The sequence below is a fragment of the Giraffa tippelskirchi genome, chromosome 4 (genome assembly GCF_054371585.1).
Source record: "Giraffa tippelskirchi isolate mGirTip1 chromosome 4, T2T-mGirTip1v1.2.pri, whole genome shotgun sequence".
In the NCBI taxonomy this organism is placed as follows: Eukaryota; Metazoa; Chordata; class Mammalia; order Artiodactyla; family Giraffidae; genus Giraffa; species Giraffa tippelskirchi.
Window position 1 is genome coordinate 132,310,315 of NC_137278.1, and position 14,371 is coordinate 132,324,685.

The following is a 14,371-nucleotide window of genomic DNA, read 5'->3' on the forward strand; positions in this document are numbered from 1 at the left end:
TTATTGAATCCTAGGTTCTCAGAGATCCTTGAGTTCATCTTGTTATTTTATTAAAGAGAACACCAGTAACAGAGGGGAAAGTAACTTGCCCAGGTTCTTGGTTACTCAGTCAATAGAATCGGCACTAGAAACTCATCTCTCAAGCCAGTTTTTTTCCTCACTGTACAGTACCATGTTGGCCACTCTTTCTTCTTAGAAGATCAGGAGTGGTTTGGACCAGAGCTATCTACCTGTTGCTACTCTAGAGTTTGGGCTTCCTCCCTGGCCCTGACTGGGAAGCTTGGACTTTGTTACCTGCCATACTCTGTCCCTTTGTCTCTTCTCTTGCCTCTAAGCCTGTGGACCCCACCCGTTAGCCCTCTACTTCTGTAATCACCCATTTCCCTCACTCAGGGTCGCAGCAGTAGTTTCCCAGGGAGACGCCGGCCACGTGGAGGAGCACATGGAGGACGTGGGAGAGGACGGGCCCGGCTAAAATCAACTACTTCTTCCATTGAGACTCTGGTAGTAAGGAGAGGCCTCCCATCCCCCAAACATGCTTCAGCTGGCCCCTTCAAGATTAAACACCCTTTAAATCCTGCCAGTCCCCTGCACGCTCTGCCTGCCTGCTAGCCTAGGGCCTGTCCGGCTATGTCTGTGCTCCTTCTGTCCTCTTGGCCCCCAGACTTCTCTGAAATGTGATGTTGGGCTGAGGCCCAGTTTGGGAGCTGGGGTGTTCTTCTGCTTCTTAGTCCTGGCTCCTGGCCTTCATCTTAGCCGGGGGTTTATGCCGCCTTCCCCCAACACCAAAGAGGAAAGCACCTTATTGGGGGCAGATTTAGCTGCCTCACTTTGCACAACTCTCTGCCTATAAGGTTGCTGATATCGATAGCTCTCCCAGCAAGGAAGAAGAAGACGATGATGATGATACCATGCAAAATACTGTGGTTCTCTTCTCCAACACAGACAAATTTGTGCTAATGCAGGTACCGTACTTGACTCCAGTAGTCCCATCTTCAGTAGTAAGACCTGGCAGACTGAATGCCAGGATGGCATTTGGATGTATGTGTTTTGGTGGGAGGGTAAATGAGGAAAACCAGAGACCGACTTCTCGGAATACCAGAAAATGAGCTTGACACTGAACTGGGAGCTGGGAATGTAGCAGTGAAAAAGGCAGAAACGATTTCTGCTCTATTGAAGCTCCTAGTCTAGGGAACATGAGTAATCTTGAAGCTACAGAATTTGTCGTATATGTTACTGAGATCCTGATCAGTCTTCACCCACTTGGTGTTTTACTTCTCATTACCTTTATCCACGGTAGGCTGTATCATTTCAGATTACCTGATCAGACAAGCAAGGCAGGCTAGGAAGGAGCAGGGTCCTGTGATGGCTCACTGTGCCCTAAAGCAGGGATAGGCTTATGGTTCTCTGACTCCCTCCTGTCAGATTAGCGTCGTAGTCGGTTACGGGGACTGAGTGGTCCTGAGGATGTGAGGTGGGACACTTGGGTTTCTGTGTGTTTCCCCAGGACATGTGTGTGGTGTGTGGCAGCTTTGGCCGGGGGGCAGAGGGCCACCTCCTTGCCTGTTCCCAATGCTCTCAGTGCTATCACCCTTACTGTGTCAACAGCAAGGTGAGTTCGGGGCCCCAGAGATCTGGTCTGGGGAATGGGGTCAGTTATTGCTTATCCTAGGTCTCTTTCCTGGACACTCTACTGAAGGTGGTCATTGGTCATGGAACTTGTTCATCAGTTTCCAGTGGCTGTCAAACTCATCTTGGGAAAAATGTTTTGGAAACCATAGTGGTCTTACGAGTTTCTTTGTTATAGATCATGGCTTACTGATATAATTGAGTACATTGTGTAAATTTTGAGAACTTTTCTAGTAGAAAACATGGTCTGGATATAAAATATAAAATCAGAACCAAACACATATCCACAAAGAGAAAGCAGTGTTTTTGACTCAAGCATGATCAGTCATTTTGGGGTTTTCATTAACATTTAGAACTTGTCCACTGCTAACATTCACTGACTTGTAGTAGTAGCAGGTTCTACATGTTTAAGAAAAGCTGGGGAAATACAACCTGGCTAGTGAAAGATCTTAACAAGGCAGTGGCTAGGTGAGGCTGTTCTTTGATCAGCGGAGATCCCTGGAAGCCTAAGTTTAAGAGCCACTGTTTTAGGGGTGAGGGTGCTCCGTGTATCTTCCCTATGCTCAAATGAACGTCTGGCCTGGGTACGGGGGTCCTGCAGCCCCACCTGTGTAAGTCCCGGCACCCCTAGAGAGGTCTGCCCTGCCCTCTGCATCACCCCCTGAGGAATTGCCATCTCCTGCACCAGATCACCAAGGTGATGCTGCTGAAGGGCTGGCGTTGTGTGGAGTGCATCGTGTGCGAGGTGTGTGGCCAGGCCTCAGACCCCTCCCGCCTCCTGCTCTGTGATGACTGTGACATTAGCTACCACACGTACTGCCTGGACCCCCCACTGCTCACCGTGCCCAAGGGTGGCTGGAAGTGCAAGTGGTAAGGAGACCGGCAACTTCAGATGGGCCTGACATGTTAAGAGTGGGTGTGATGTTGAATACATGGCCGAGGCTGGGTTTAGAAGGCCAGGCTGGTTTGGATGTTCTGGGTAGGTTAGGTGTTGAGGGTCTGTCTTTCTGCCCCCACCAGGTGTGTGTCTTGTATGCAGTGTGGGGCCGCCTCCCCAGGCTTCCACTGTGAATGGCAGAATAGTTACACACACTGCGGGCCCTGTGCCAGCCTGGTGACCTGCCCTATCTGTCATGCCCCCTACGTGGAGGAGGACCTGCTGATCCAGTGTCGCCACTGTGAACGGTGAGGGTGCCCGTCTCCCCCAGATAGGCCACCTCCTCCCTGTTTTCAGCCTTGTGTTGTTTCCATTCACCTTCTCCTGTCTCCTTTCTCCCAGGTGGATGCATGCCGGCTGTGAGAGCCTCTTCACAGAGGATGATGTGGAGCAGGCAGCTGATGAGGGCTTCGACTGTGTCTCCTGCCAGCCTTACGTGGTCAAGCCTGCTGGTGAGTCCCGGGTGCTAGGGAGAGGGGAGGAGGGGTCAGTGCAGGGGTGCCTTGCTCTGGGCCAGGGCCTCCAGCTGTTTTTCCTCTCCACAGCGCCTGTTGCGCCTCCAGAGTTGGTACCTATGAAGGTGAAAGAGCCTGGTGAGTCACAGTAATTCTGAATGCCAGTGCCAGAGGAGACCCTTAGACACTTAGTCCAGCTCCAGCCCCCCAATTTTATCTCATTTTTCACAGAAAAAAAGCTAAGACCCAGGGATGTTGAGTGGCCTGCCCAAGGTCACCCTGTAGGTCAGTGGTGAAGTTGTGGTGACACCCAAGGCCTCCAGGTTCCAGGCAGAATTCCATTCACCAGCTAACATGGCCTTTGTACAGCCAGACTCTCATTTTCAGAGAGCACAGAACTCTTTCTGAACCCTGCTCTTTTTCCTTAATGAAGGAGCTCTCCCACCTCCATCCATCATGATGTGGGCACTGCTCCTGACATCTGGGGCACTGTGAGCTGGCATTCGGCAAGGAGGGGCCCTCGTTGGTCCACACAGCCCGAGAATATATTTGGTGACATGAGGGTTAATCAGGAGCAGAGTCCAGCTTCAGCAGCAGCTGTCTCTCAGACCCCCTTGGGTCATTGAGAGAGCACTCAGGCCTCAGCTGGTGCCCATTGGTGGTCTCTCCTCTTTAGCCCTCAGACCCCAGTCTGGACTTCAGTCTGTATGTCTCTCACTGCTGTTGTCCCACCTAGGGACTTAGGCCGAAACTCAGAGTCCCAGTTTCCCTGGGGCTCCATGGGGTCACGTGCTTTTCCCCTTTGTGCAGAACCCCAGTACTTTCGCTTTGAGGGCGTGTGGCTGACAGAAACGGGCATGGCGGTGCTGCGTAACCTGACCATGTCGCCTCTGCACAAGCGGCGTCAGAGGCGTGGACGGCCCGGCCTCCCAGGCGAGGCGGGGCTGGAGGGGGCCGAGCCTTCAGAGGTCCTGGGCCCTGATGACAAGAAGGATGGTGACCTGGACACAGACGAGCTGCTCAAGGCTGAAGGTCAGCCTGGGGGATCTCGGGGAGCACCAGAGTTCTGGGAGCATGCCTGTGAGAGTTGAGTGTTGGGTCAGGGCAGCATTGTTACTCCCAGTCACCCTTGGGCCACTGTGGGTCTGGTCCAGTAGCTCTGTGACAGGGAACTCAGCTCTCTGTTCTTTTTTTTTTTTTTGGTCTGTGTTGTGTCTCCATTGCTGCACGTGAACTTTCTCTAGTTGCTGTGAGTGAGGACTACTCTCTAGTTGCAGTAGACAGGCTTCTCTCATTGTGGTAGCTTCTCTTGTTGCAGAGCATGGGCCCTAGGGTGTGCAGGTTTTAGTAGTTGTGGCTCACAGGCCTAGTTGCTTGCCCCTTGGTGTCTGGAATCTTCCTGGACTAGGGATCAAACCCATGTCCCCTGCTTTGGCAGGCAGATTCTTAACCACTGGACCATCTGGGAAGTCCCCAGTTCTCTGTTCTTAGCTGACAGTATGACAGGATTAAAAGGATCCATGCCTCTGACCTGTCTCCATCTCTTTTGTCTCCATACACAGGTAGTGTGGAGCACATGGAATGCGAAATTAAACTGGAGGGTCCTGTCAGCCCTGATGGAGAGCCTGGCAAAGAGGAGACCGAGGAAAGCAAAAAACGCAAACGCAAACCCTATCGGCCTGGTGAGGCTCTGGGATGTGGGTGGGGTGGTGAGGGGCAGCTTACCAGGTCCCCAGCAGCTTCTCAGCCTCAGCTCTGCCTCCTTACAGGCATCGGTGGTTTCATGGTGCGACAGCGGAAATCCCACACACGTGTGAAAAAAGGGCCTGCTGCACAGGCGGAGGTGTTGAGTGGGGATGGGCAGCCCGACGAGGGTGAGACGGGTGAGGGCTCCAGTGGGGCCTGGGAGAAGGTGGGGCTCACAGGACCCATGGGACACTGCCAGGGTGGCCGGGGGCAGGGGTGCCCTCAAAGAACCAAGGAGGTAGTGGGCCCAATTGGTGTCAGGGGAGAACAGGCAGAAAGTGTCCCCAGGCCAACCTGGGAGCAGCGTGCCCGCAGTTCCCAGAGAGGCTGACCCTCCTGTTCGGTCCTCAGTGTTGCCTGCCGACCTGCCTGCTGAGGGCTCTGTGGACCAGAGCTTAGCCGATGGGGATGAGAAGAAGAAGCAGCAGCGGCGAGGGCGCAAGAAGAACAAACTGGAGGACATGTTCCCTGCTTACCTGCAGGTGGGTCTTAGGGTCTGAGGGCCAAGGGCCAGGCTCCTGGCCCACAGGGCCTGAGGAGGCCTGTTTCTTTCCAACTCCTCCCACAGGAAGCCTTCTTTGGGAAGGAGCTGCTGGACCTGAGCCGGAAGGCCCTGTTTGCAGTTGGCGTGGGCCGGCCAAGCTTTGGATTGGGAACCCCCAAAGCCAAGGGGGATGGAGGCTCAGAGAGGAAGGAGCTCCCGACCTCACAGAAAGGTCAGTCATGTGGGGGTAAGGTGGTCTGAAGGGGTTCAACTTCACTTTGTGCTTGGAAGCTGTTAAGAGATTTTGGTGGGAAATGGGCTGGTCTCTAGGAGTTAAGGGTTGGCCAAGGGCCCTGGCCTTGGCGCTGGGGTCCTGTTCTGAGCATCTCTGATTGGAGTGGGGCTGTTGCTCATAGGAGATGATGGTCCGGATGTTGCAGATGAAGAATCCTGTGGCCCTGAGGGCAAGGCTGATACACCAGGTGAGGGCTGCTGGGAGGATTGGGTGCCATCTTGGTTTTGCTTCTGTCAACCTATTCTGCCCCTAAGCACCATCAAGGTTGGAGGCTGGAAAGTGTTTCAGGCCTTCTGCGGTCCTTGCCAGAGTGGCCAGTGTGGTGCCTCCACACCGACCTTAACTGATGGGCTTTTCCTGGCAATTGCAGGACCTGAGGACGGCGGCATAAAGGCATCCCCGGTGCCCAGTGACCCCGAGAAGCCAGGCACTCCGGGTGAAGGGATGCTTAGCTCTGACTTAGACAGGATTCCCACAGAAGGTGAGGCTGGGACCCACACTCTTCATGTATAAGGGTCCTCTCCTCTGCCTGAGGGACTCATCTATACACCTCCTCTGGTGGGGAGTCATGGGCATCTTCCCTGGTATCCCCTAAGCCCCCCAGTCTTCCTCAGCAGCATCTTTCCTTGATCCCTCATAGAACTGCCTAAGATGGAATCCAAAGACCTGCAGCAGCTTTTCAAGGACGTTCTGGGTTCCGAACGAGAGCAGCATCTGGGTTGTGGAACCCCTGGCCTGGACGGCAGCCGGACACCGCTGCAGAGGCCCTTTCTTCAAGGTGAGCCGATGGGGGTGGTTTGAAGACTGGGTGGGCAGGTACCGCCAAGCCTGCCTCTAGACTAGACCACTTGCTCCCTCTCTCTGATCCTATGTCTGTTGTAGGTGGACTCCCTTTGGGCAATCTCCCCTCCAACAGCCCAATGGACTCTTACCCGGGCCTCTGCCAGTCCCCATTCCTGGATTCTAGGTTGGTATTTGTGCTTAACCTCTGTGGGCAGTCCCTTCCCTCCAGTGGGGCCACGCCGAGGGAGGGAACCTTGGACTCTAGGGTGCTGCTGTGGCAACCCCTCCCTCCCTCTGCTGCCTTGCTAGTGACTGTCCTCTGTTGGGGCAGGGCAATGGCCTGGGGACTCTGGGCAGTTTGTCTGGGGTGGGGCTTGGCATCCCTGCCTTCTGTGACTCTCTGCCCCTGCGCCCCAGGGAGCGCGGGGGCTTCTTTAGCCCGGAACCCGGTGAGCCAGACAGCCCCTGGACAGGCTCGGGGGGCACCACGCCCTCTACCCCCACCACCCCCACCACGGAGGGTGAGGGCGACGGGCTCTCCTATAATCAGCGGAGTCTTCAGCGCTGGGAGAAGGACGAGGAGTTGGGCCAGCTCTCCACCATCTCACCTGTGCTGTACGCCAATATTAACTTCCCCAGTCTCAAGCAGGATTACCCAGGTACCTGTGGGACAGGGCAAGGGAGACAGCCTGCGACATGACCAGTGCAGGGGCCACGTGCCAGTTCTCCTGTCACACATCGTCTCTGTCCTCCAGACTGGTCAAGCCGCTGCAAACAAATCATGAAGCTCTGGAGAAAAGTTCCAGCTGCTGATAAAGCCCCCTACCTGGTGAGACAGAAGGAGCCTGGGGTGGCATGGGAACTGAATCAGGGGCGGCGTGTCTTTGGAAAAGTTACCTTCATTCCTTCTGTTCCCCACTTTCATAGCAGCTGGGCCAGTAGGGGTCTTCTGGGTGGGAAGTGTGAGGGACATGGTGAGGGAACGGGACTGGGCTTTAGACTGAGTCCCAGCCTCAGACTGTGTCCTCTGTTTCTCAGCAAAAGGCCAAAGATAACCGGGCAGCTCACCGCATCAACAAGGTGCAGAAGGTGAGTGTGCTCAGGCTGCGTGGTGGCATCTAAGTCTGGTTGTGGGGCAGCCTCCCTGAGGGTGGGGGTCAGAGGGCCTGCACACAGCAGCCTGACTGTTCTGTACCTGGTCTCCTCCTGTAGCAGGCTGAGAGCCAGATCAACAAGCAGACCAAGGTGGGCGACATGGCCCGCAAGACTGACCGACCGGCCCTACATCTCCGCATTCCCCCCCAGCCAGGGGCCCTGGGCAGTCCGCCTCCTGCTGCTGCCCCCACCATTTTCATTGGCAGCCCCACTCCCCCCGCCGGCTTGTCTACCTCTGCGGACGGGTTCCTGAAGCCGCCGGCGGGCACAGTGCCCGGCCCCGACTCGCCTGGTGAGCTCTTCCTCAAGCTCCCGCCCCAGGTGCCCGCCCAAGTGCCTTCGCAGGACCCCTTTGGACTGGCCTCTGCCTATGCTCTGGAGCCCCGCTTCCCCACAGCACCACCTACTTACCCTCCCTATCCTAGTCCGACCGGGGCCCCTGCACCGCCCCCGACGCTGGGTGCCTCGTCTCGTCCTGGGACTGGCCAGCCAGGGGAGTTCCACACTACCCCACCTGGCACCCCCCGACACCAGCCCTCTACGCCTGACCCCTTCCTCAAACCCCGCTGCCCCTCCCTGGACAACCTGGCTGTGCCTGAGAGCCCAGGGGTAGGGGGAGGCAAGGCTGCTGAGCCTCTGCTGTCGCCCCTGCCTTTCGGGGAGTCTCGGAAGGCCCTGGAGGTGAAGAAGGAAGAGCTTGGGGGATCCTCTCCGAGCTATGGGCCCCCAAACCTGGGCTTTGTTGACTCTCCCTCCTCAGGCCCCCACCTGGGTGGCCTGGAGTTAAAGGCACCTGATGTCTTCAAAGCCCCTTTGACCCCTCGGGCATCTCAGGTAGAGCCCCAGAGCCCGGGCTTGGGCCTGAGGCCCCAGGAGCCACCCCCTGCCCAGGCTTTGGCCCCTTCTCCTCCTAGCCACTCGGACATCTTTCGCCCTGGCCCCTACCCTGACCCCTATGCCCAACCCCCGCTGACCCCTCGGCCCCAACCCCCACCACCTGAGAGCTGCTGTGCCCTGCCTCCCCGCTCACTGCCCTCTGACCCTTTCTCCCGAGTGCCCGCCAGTCCCCAGTCCCAGTCCAGCTCCCAGTCCCCATTGACACCCCGTCCTCTGTCTACTGAGGCTTTTTGCCCATCTCCTGTTACCCCTCGCTTCCAATCCCCTGACCCTTATTCCCGTCCACCCTCACGCCCTCAGTCCCGGGACCCATTTGCCCCATTGCATAAGCCCCCCCGCCCCCAGCCCTCTGAAGTTGCCTTCAAGGCTGGGCCTCTAGCCCACACTCCGCTGGGGGCTGGGGGTTTCCCAGCAGCCCTGCCCTCAGGGCCAGCAGGTGAGCTCCATGCCAAGGTCCCAAGTGTGCAACCCCCCAATTTTGCCCGGTCCCCTGGGACCAGTGCATTTGTGGGCACCCCTTCTCCCATGCGTTTCACTTTCCCTCAGGCGGTCGGGGAGCCTCCCCTAAAGCCCCCTGTCCCTCAGCCTGGTCTCCCTCCACCCCCTGGGATCAACAGCCATTTTGGGCCCGGCCCTACCATGGGCAAGCCTCAAAGCACAAACTACACAGTAGCCACAGGGAACTTCCACCCATCGGGCAGCCCTCTGGGACCCAGCAGTGGGTCCACAGGAGAGGGCTATGGGCTGTCCCCACTGCGCCCCCCGTCAGTCCTCCCACCGCCTGCACCCGATGGATCCCTCCCTTACCTGTCCCACGGAGCCTCACAGCGGGCAGGCATCACCTCTCCGGTTGAGAAGCGAGAAGACCCAGGGGCTGGCACGGGCAGCTCTTTGGCGGCACCTGAGCTTTCAGGTACCCAGGACCCAGGCATGTCCGGCCTCAGTCAGACAGAACTAGAGAAGCAGCGACAGGTGGGTCGACATCTCCTCTGTTTGTGAGCCAGCCCTTTGGGCTTTGGTGCTCGTCCAACGGACTTATCCTTTTGTCTGTACTCTGCACAGCGCCAGCGACTACGGGAGCTATTGATTCGGCAGCAGATGCAGCGCAACACCCTTCGGCAGGAGAAGGAGACTGCGGCAGCTGCCGGAGCAGTGGGGCCCCCAGGCAACTGGGGTGCTGAGCCTAGTAGCCCCGCATTTGAGCAGCTGGGTCGAGGCCAGACCCCCTTTGCTGGGACCCAGGTAGGTAGAGTGGCAAGGGGTGGTGGATCCAAGATGCTGAAGGTGGCCCCACTTTCATCTACTCTCATCTCTCCTAGGACAAGAGCAGCCTTGTGGGGCTGCCCCCAAGCAAGCTGGGTGGCGCCATCCTGGGGCCAGGGGCTTTCCCCAGTGATGACCGACTCTCCCGGCCACCTCCACCAGCCACCCCTTCCTCTATGGATGTTAACAGCCGGTGAGGCTCCTGGGCTTCCCTCGGGGAAAAATCAAGGGAATATATTGTATCCAGTGTGTGCTGCCCCTGATTTTCCTGTCTCTCTAATCCTCAGCATCACTTTCTTTTCTTCCTCATCCCTTCCCCTTCACTGCATTAACTCTCCTTTTTTAGGGAAGCCCATGTTCTAGCTCTTGTTTCATTCTGATTTTATCTTACTACTGCATATACTTCCAGGCAATTGGTGGGGGGCTCCCAAGCCTTCTATCAGCGAGCACCGTATCCTGGGTCCCTGCCCTTACAGCAGCAGCAGCAGCAGCAACTGTGGCAGCAGCAGCAGCAACAGGCAACAGCAGCAACTTCCATGCGACTTACCATGTCTGCGCGCTTTCCATCAACTCCTGGGCCTGAACTTGGCCGCCAAACCCTAGGTTCCCCTTTGGCTGGAATTTCCAACCGCCTGCCTGGCCCTGGTGAACCAGTGCCTGGCCCAGCTGGTCCTGCCCAGTTCATTGAGTTGCGGCACAATGTACAAAAAGGACTTGGACCGGGGGGGCCTCCATTTCCCGGTCAGGGCCCTCCACAGAGACCCCGTTTTTACCCTGTAACTGAGGATTCCCACCGACTGGCCCCTGAAGGGCTTCGTGGCCTAGCAGTCTCAGGCCTTCCTCCACAGAAACCTTCAGCTCCACCAGCCCCTGAACTGAACAACAGCCTCCATCCAACGCCCCACACCAAGGGTCCCAACCTGCCCACTGGCTTGGAGCTAGTCAGCCGGCCCCCCTCCAGCACTGAGCTTGGCCGCCCCCCTCCTCTGGCCCTGGAAGCTGGAAAACTACCTTGTGAGGATCCTGAGCTGGATGATGACTTTGATGCCCACAAGGCCTTGGAGGACGATGAACTTGCTCACCTGGGCCTGGGTGTGGATGTGGCCAAGGGAGACGATGAGCTGGGCACTCTGGAAAACCTGGAGACCAATGATCCCCACCTCGATGACCTGCTCAATGGGGATGAGTTTGACCTGCTGGCCTATACTGACCCTGAGCTGGACACGGGGGACAAGAAGGACATCTTCAATGAGCATCTGAGGCTGGTGGAGTCGGCCAACGAAAAGGCTGAACGAGAGGCTCTGTTGCGAGGGGTGGAGCCAGGACCCTTGGGCCCCGAGGAGCGCCCTCCCCCGGCCGCTGATGCCTCTGAGCCCCGTCTGGCGTCAGGGCTTCCCGAGGTGAAGCCCAAGGTGGAGGAGAGTGGGCGCCACCCTTCCCCTTGCCAGTTTACCATTACCACCCCCAAGGCAGAGCCAGCGCCTGTCACCACTTCCCTAGGCCTGGGGGTGAAGCCAGGTCAGAGTGTGACGGGCAGCCGGGACACTCGAATGGGCACAGGACCTTTTTCCAGCAGTGGGCACACAGCTGAGAAGGTCCCCTTTGGGACCACAGGAGGACCACCAGCTCACCTGCTGACGCCCAGCCCACTGAGTGGCCCGGGAGGGTCCTCCCTACTGGAAAAGTTTGAGCTAGAGAGTGGGGCCCTGACTTTGCCTGGTGGACATGCATCTGGGGATGAGCTGGACAAGATGGAGAGCTCACTGGTAGCCAGTGAGTTACCCCTGCTCATTGAGGACCTGTTGGAACATGAGAAGAAAGAGTTGCAAAAGAAGCAGCAGCTTTCAGCACAGCTGCATCCTGTGCAGCAGCAGCAGCAGCAGCCCCAGCAGCATTCCCTGCTGTCCACCCCAGGCCCTGCCCAGGCTGTGTCTTTGCCCCATGAGGGCTCTTCTCCCAGTTTGGCTGGCCCTCAACAGCAGCTTGCCCTGGGACTTGGAAGCTCCCGACAGCCAGGCTTGGCCCAACCGTTGATGCCCACCCAGCCACCAGCTCATGCCCTCCAGCAGCGCCTGGCCCCATCCATGGCCATGGTATCCAGCCAAGGGCATATGCTAAGTGGGCAGCATGGGGGACAGGCAGGCTTGGTGCCCCAGCAGAATCCACAGCCAGTGCTGGCACAAAAGCCCATGGGTACCATGCCACCGTCCATGTGCATGAAACCACAGCAGTTGGCAATGCAGCAGCAGTTGGCTAACAGCTTTTTCCCGGATACAGGTAATCTCAGCTGTGGGGAAGGGACTGGCTTAGTAACTCAGGAGTGATCACTGTTAGCACTAACTGAATTCTCTCTGAGGCTGCAGACCCAAGATACTCCCTAGTTAAAGGAGACGGGACACAGAGAATTGTATAGGCAGAAACATTGTAGCTTTTAAGGGAGAATAGTCCCTGGCATCTAGCAGGTGTATAAGTGAATGAATGGAATGGACACCTGAAGTCTGATTAGCAGAGGCCTTGTAGCTATGATGAGACCCGGAGCTTAGGACTTGAAGCAAAGTGGTGCAAGAAGTAGTTGGGCTGGTGAAAGACTAAGTGAGACTTAGTGGCAGGAAAGTCAGGTATATTTGGAGATCATGAGTGGACTGCTTAGACTGGGGTAGGCTTTGTGGAAGGAAGTGAGTGGGCACTGCCGTAGCTTTGGAGAGGTAAGATGGGGGCCTAGATTGAAGAAGACTTCAAATTATAATAGTATCTATTGAATAATGACTGCTAAACACTGTGCTGAGCACTTTGCATTTATTGTGTAATATAATTGTCAAAACAAAAACATTAAATAGGTACCATTATTATTATTTTTAAACTTTTAATTTTGTATTGGGGTATAGTCGATTAACAATGTGAGAGCGTCAAGTGAACAGCTAAGGGACTCAGCCATACATATACTTGCATCATTCTCCCCCAAAGCCCCCTCCCATCTAGGCTGCCACATAACATTGAGCAGAGTTCTGTGTGCTGTACAGTAGGTCCTTGCTGGTTATCCATTTTAAATATAGCAGTGTGTACACGTAATAGGTACTATTATTATCTTAGATTATAGAAAAGGAAACTGAGGCAGAAAGATTAATTTGCTCAATAGCATACAACTAACAGCTGGAATTTGAAGCCTGGCCCTCATATCCTCTTAACTGTTTTACCATCTCAGAATAACCAGGAGAGGGTGTTTGGTTAGTCTTCTTAAAAGTAGGGAGTCAGTTAAGCTTTCTGAGTAGTGGAGAAATATGCAGTGTATAAGATTTTAGGATGATGTGGTGTCTGGTGGTTTCTCTTTTTCTACCCAGTGTCCTGGATAGGCAGAAGAGTGGTTTATAGGTGGTGTGTGTTGTAGCCAAAGCAACTCTGGCATTGGGCTTTGGCACTCTGCCCACATCTTGGGTCCTTGGGCTGTGTCCTTAGTTGCCCTAAGAACATGACTTTTGAAGAATGCTTTCTAGGTCATAAAGTAAACTTGTATTCTGATCACATTTGATCTTCTCAATAGCTCCATGAGATAAGCAGAATAAGGAATCATGATCTCTGTCAAATAGAAGAGTAAACTGAGGCTCATAGAGGTGAAATGACTTTAATACATTGGTTCAGTAAATATTTACTGAGTACCTTTTCCTAACACCATGCAAGTAAAAACAGCCATGTGTCCTGTGAATAATAGAATTGAGTCACCTGTGCTACCTGGCTCCTAGTCCAGTTGTCTTTCCACCATGCTATGCCATTGTTCTGCTTGGCTTGGTGGAAGTCAAGGTGTTGGAACGCCAGACATTGACCTCAGTGCCAGGCTCACTTGGCTCTACCGTCTCTAGACCTGGACAAATTCGCTGCAGAAGATATCATTGATCCTATTGCAAAGGCCAAGATGGTGGCTTTGAAAGGCATCAAGAAGGTGATGGCTCAGGGCAGTATTGGAGTAGCACCTGGTATGAACAGGTAAGATGTATGGGGTGGCAGCATTGGCTTTTTCCTTTTCCAGTCCTTCCCCTATTCTTCCTACTTGTCCCACCTCTTTGCCCTTCAACTTTCCCCATCACTAACTCACCCTCTTTGCTTTGGCGGACTCCAGGCAGCAAGTGTCCCTGCTAGCTCAGAGGCTCTCAGGGGGGGCCGGCAGTGATCTGCAGAACCACGTGGCAGCTGGGAGTGGCCAGGTAAATGGTTGAGTGGGAGCAGGAACTTGGGTCCTATGCTTTCGGGCCACCCTTCTTAGGGCCTGGTACAGAACAATGACCCTTCAACAGTCTTTCTTATCCCAGGAGCGGGGTGCCGGTGACCCCTCCCAGCCTCGTCCCAATCCACCCACTTTTGCCCAGGGAGTGATCAGTGAGTATGGTGATGGGGAGGAATGTGCAAGGAAGTGGCTTGGGGAAAGGGGTTTGGATCCCCTGACACCCATCCACTTCCTTTCCCAGATGAGGCTGACCAGCGGCAGTATGAGGAGTGGCTGTTCCATACCCAGCAGCTCCTACAAATGCAACTGAAGGTGTTAGAGGAGCAGATAGGGGTGCACCGCAAGTCCCGGAAAGCCCTGTGTGCCAAGCAGCGCACTGCCAAGAAGGCTGGCCGGGAGTTCCCTGAGGCTGATGCTGAGAAGCTGAAGCTGGTTACGGAACAACAGAGCAAGATCCAGAAACAGCTGGATCAGGTAGGGAAGGCAGACTTCAGCCTAGCAACCAGGAACC

The 14,371-nt window shown here is 55.6% G+C and overlaps 1 protein-coding gene across 9 annotated transcripts in view; it reads left to right on the forward strand.

The window, feature by feature from the left end:
• The window catches only part of KMT2D (lysine methyltransferase 2D), a 40,220-nt gene that overhangs the window by 11,232 nt on the left and 14,617 nt on the right, over nucleotides 1-14,371 (forward strand). For 5 of the 9 annotated variants that reach the window (XM_081596769.1, XM_081596774.1, XM_081596777.1 and 2 more), the window contains exons 13-39: nucleotides 394-507; nucleotides 855-965; nucleotides 1,508-1,612; nucleotides 2,318-2,499; nucleotides 2,650-2,814; nucleotides 2,909-3,018; nucleotides 3,112-3,159; nucleotides 3,832-4,053; nucleotides 4,584-4,703; nucleotides 4,791-4,904; nucleotides 5,119-5,249; nucleotides 5,336-5,483; nucleotides 5,668-5,733; nucleotides 5,917-6,027; nucleotides 6,187-6,324; nucleotides 6,429-6,513; nucleotides 6,747-6,988; nucleotides 7,085-7,158; nucleotides 7,368-7,418; nucleotides 7,542-9,353; nucleotides 9,444-9,623; nucleotides 9,701-9,837; nucleotides 10,054-11,921; nucleotides 13,499-13,622; nucleotides 13,756-13,840; nucleotides 13,946-14,012; nucleotides 14,102-14,334. In XM_081596769.1, the coding sequence (XP_081452895.1) occupies nucleotides 394-507; nucleotides 855-965; nucleotides 1,508-1,612; nucleotides 2,318-2,499; nucleotides 2,650-2,814; nucleotides 2,909-3,018; nucleotides 3,112-3,159; nucleotides 3,832-4,053; nucleotides 4,584-4,703; nucleotides 4,791-4,904; nucleotides 5,119-5,249; nucleotides 5,336-5,483; nucleotides 5,668-5,733; nucleotides 5,917-6,027; nucleotides 6,187-6,324; nucleotides 6,429-6,513; nucleotides 6,747-6,988; nucleotides 7,085-7,158; nucleotides 7,368-7,418; nucleotides 7,542-9,353; nucleotides 9,444-9,623; nucleotides 9,701-9,837; nucleotides 10,054-11,921; nucleotides 13,499-13,622; nucleotides 13,756-13,840; nucleotides 13,946-14,012; nucleotides 14,102-14,334 (6,843 nt within the window). The remainder of the gene's footprint in view (nucleotides 1-393; nucleotides 508-854; nucleotides 966-1,507; nucleotides 1,613-2,317; nucleotides 2,500-2,649; nucleotides 2,815-2,908; nucleotides 3,019-3,111; nucleotides 3,160-3,831; nucleotides 4,054-4,583; nucleotides 4,704-4,790; nucleotides 4,905-5,118; nucleotides 5,250-5,335; nucleotides 5,484-5,667; nucleotides 5,734-5,916; nucleotides 6,028-6,186; nucleotides 6,325-6,428; nucleotides 6,514-6,746; nucleotides 6,989-7,084; nucleotides 7,159-7,367; nucleotides 7,419-7,541; nucleotides 9,354-9,443; nucleotides 9,624-9,700; nucleotides 9,838-10,053; nucleotides 11,922-13,498; nucleotides 13,623-13,755; nucleotides 13,841-13,945; nucleotides 14,013-14,101; nucleotides 14,335-14,371) is intronic. The other 4 variants (XM_081596775.1, XM_081596773.1, XM_081596772.1 and 1 more) reach the window with 4 other exon arrangements.